The 1,912-nt window shown below is 60.5% G+C and overlaps 1 protein-coding gene across 1 annotated transcript; it reads left to right on the forward strand.

Annotated features, from left to right (window-relative positions):
* Positions 1-180: 180 nt before the first annotated feature.
* Positions 181-1,906, forward strand: LOC122545317 (RAF proto-oncogene serine/threonine-protein kinase-like; the record flags this gene model as incomplete). The annotated part of the gene is made up of 2 exons (XM_043684383.1): positions 181-375; positions 1,402-1,906. Coding segments are annotated over 2 exons (336 nt in total), but the record flags the coding sequence as incomplete, so codon positions are not given.
* Between the last annotated feature and the right edge of the window lie 6 nt (positions 1,907-1,912).

The raw sequence follows: 1,912 nt of genomic DNA on the forward strand, positions 1-1,912 counted from the left end.
GGCTGGGTAAGGGGAGCCCGACGGGGGGCTGGGTAGGGGGAGTCTGACACAGCCTGGACCGTTGAGCAATGGGGAGGGTTACCCCCAGACCATCTTCATGATGGGTGCCAGGAGCCTGGCGCTGCTCTGGGTACAGGGAGCCTGACACTGCCCTCGGGGACAGGGTGATGTGGGGTGGAGGGAGGGAGGCGCCATTGCTCCCCTGGTCTGACTCCCTCTACCCTGGGGTCTCTCCTGCAGATCATCTTCATGGTAGGCCGCGGTTACCTGACCCCTGACCTCAGTAAGATTTACCGGAGCTGTCCCAAGGCCATGAAGCAACTGCTGGCCGACTGTATAAAGGTCAAACGGGAGGAGCGGCCCATGTTCTTCCAGGTGAGGCATCGCCCCCGATCCCGGGATCATCGGGAACGTCCTTCCCGTTCCACCCCCTACCGCCCTGGTGGAATCTTCTCGCTCTCTGTCAGATCCCGCCCCCCCTCGCGTTCCTCGCCGATCCGGGGTCTCTCTCTCTCTCTCTCTCTCTCTCATTCCCGGAACCGGATTGGGGAACGGCGACGGGAGCTGCTCTCGGTATTTCTGGCAGCATAGGGACACAGGAACTGTGCGCGGTATTCCCAGCGGGATAGGGACACAGGAACTGTGTGCGGTATTCCCAGCCGGATAGAAACACAGGAACTGTGTGCAGTATTCCCAGCGGGATAGGGACACAGGAACTGTGTGCAGTATTCCCAGCTGGATAGGGACACAGGAACTGTGTGCGGTATTCCCAGCGGGATAGGGATACAGGAACTCTGTGCGGTATTCCCAGCGGGATAGGGACACAGGAACTGTGTGCGGTATTCCCAGCTGGATAGAGACACAGGAACTGTGTGCAGTATTCCCAGCGGGATAGGGACACAGGAACTGTGCGCGGTATTCCCAGCTGGATAGAGACACAGGAACTGTGTGCAGTATTCCCAGCTGGATAGAGACACAGGAACTGTGTGCGGTATTCCCAGCGGGATAGGGACACAGGAACTGTGTGCAGTATTCCCAGCTGGATAGAGACACAGGAACTCTGTGCGGTATTCCCAGTGGGAAAGGGACACAGGAACAGTGTGCGGTATTCCCAGCGGGATAGGGACACAGGAACTCTGTGCGGTATTCCCAGCGGGAAAGGGACACAGGAACTGTGCGTGGTATTCCCAGCGGGATAGGGACACAGGAAGTGGGCCTGGTATTCCCAGTGGGATGCGATGGTGGGAAGCGGGCGCGGTATTCCCGGTGTGCTGCGTTGTGCATGTGCCGTGAAGGGGCCTGTTGTTCTGTGCGCGCGCGTGTGTGTGTGAGAGCTCGCTCCCTCCATCCCGGTCTCCGCTGGGATTGTCTAACGTTCCCGCTGTCCTCCTGTTCCCGCAGATCCTGGCCTCCATTGAGATGCTGCAGCGCGCGCTGCCGAAGATCGAACGCAGTGCCTCGGAGCCCTCCCTGCACCGGGCGGTCCACGCCAATGACGTCAATCCCTTCATCCTGACCACTTCCCGCCTCGTTCCCTCCTGAGACACCACGCCATCCCGGGGACAGTCCCACTCCTCTTCCCACCTCCCCTCCCCTCCCCTCCCAAAGATCCCGGCGACAGGCTCAGGGAAGTGGTCACCTTGAAGGGGAGGAGGGAACGCTCCCTTCCCACAATCCCTCACGCCGAGGGAATACCAAACCCAGATCACGCACGGATTCGGGCAGCAGTCGACAGACTCTGCTTTCCCAGGAAACCGAGGAGGGTGAAGGGGGGGATCGGGAGAGAGCTCCCCGGATTGAACTGTCTGCCTCGGATCGCGATGTTGCCTCACACCTGGATTTCGCGGAGAGGGAGACGGTGCGGGCGGGAGGGAAGGAAGCGAGGGACACATTCCAGAGACTCTTCACCACC

Source organism: Chiloscyllium plagiosum, unplaced genomic scaffold, assembly GCF_004010195.1.
Source record: "Chiloscyllium plagiosum isolate BGI_BamShark_2017 unplaced genomic scaffold, ASM401019v2 scaf_22278, whole genome shotgun sequence".
Lineage (NCBI taxonomy): Eukaryota > Metazoa > Chordata > Chondrichthyes > Orectolobiformes > Hemiscylliidae > Chiloscyllium > Chiloscyllium plagiosum.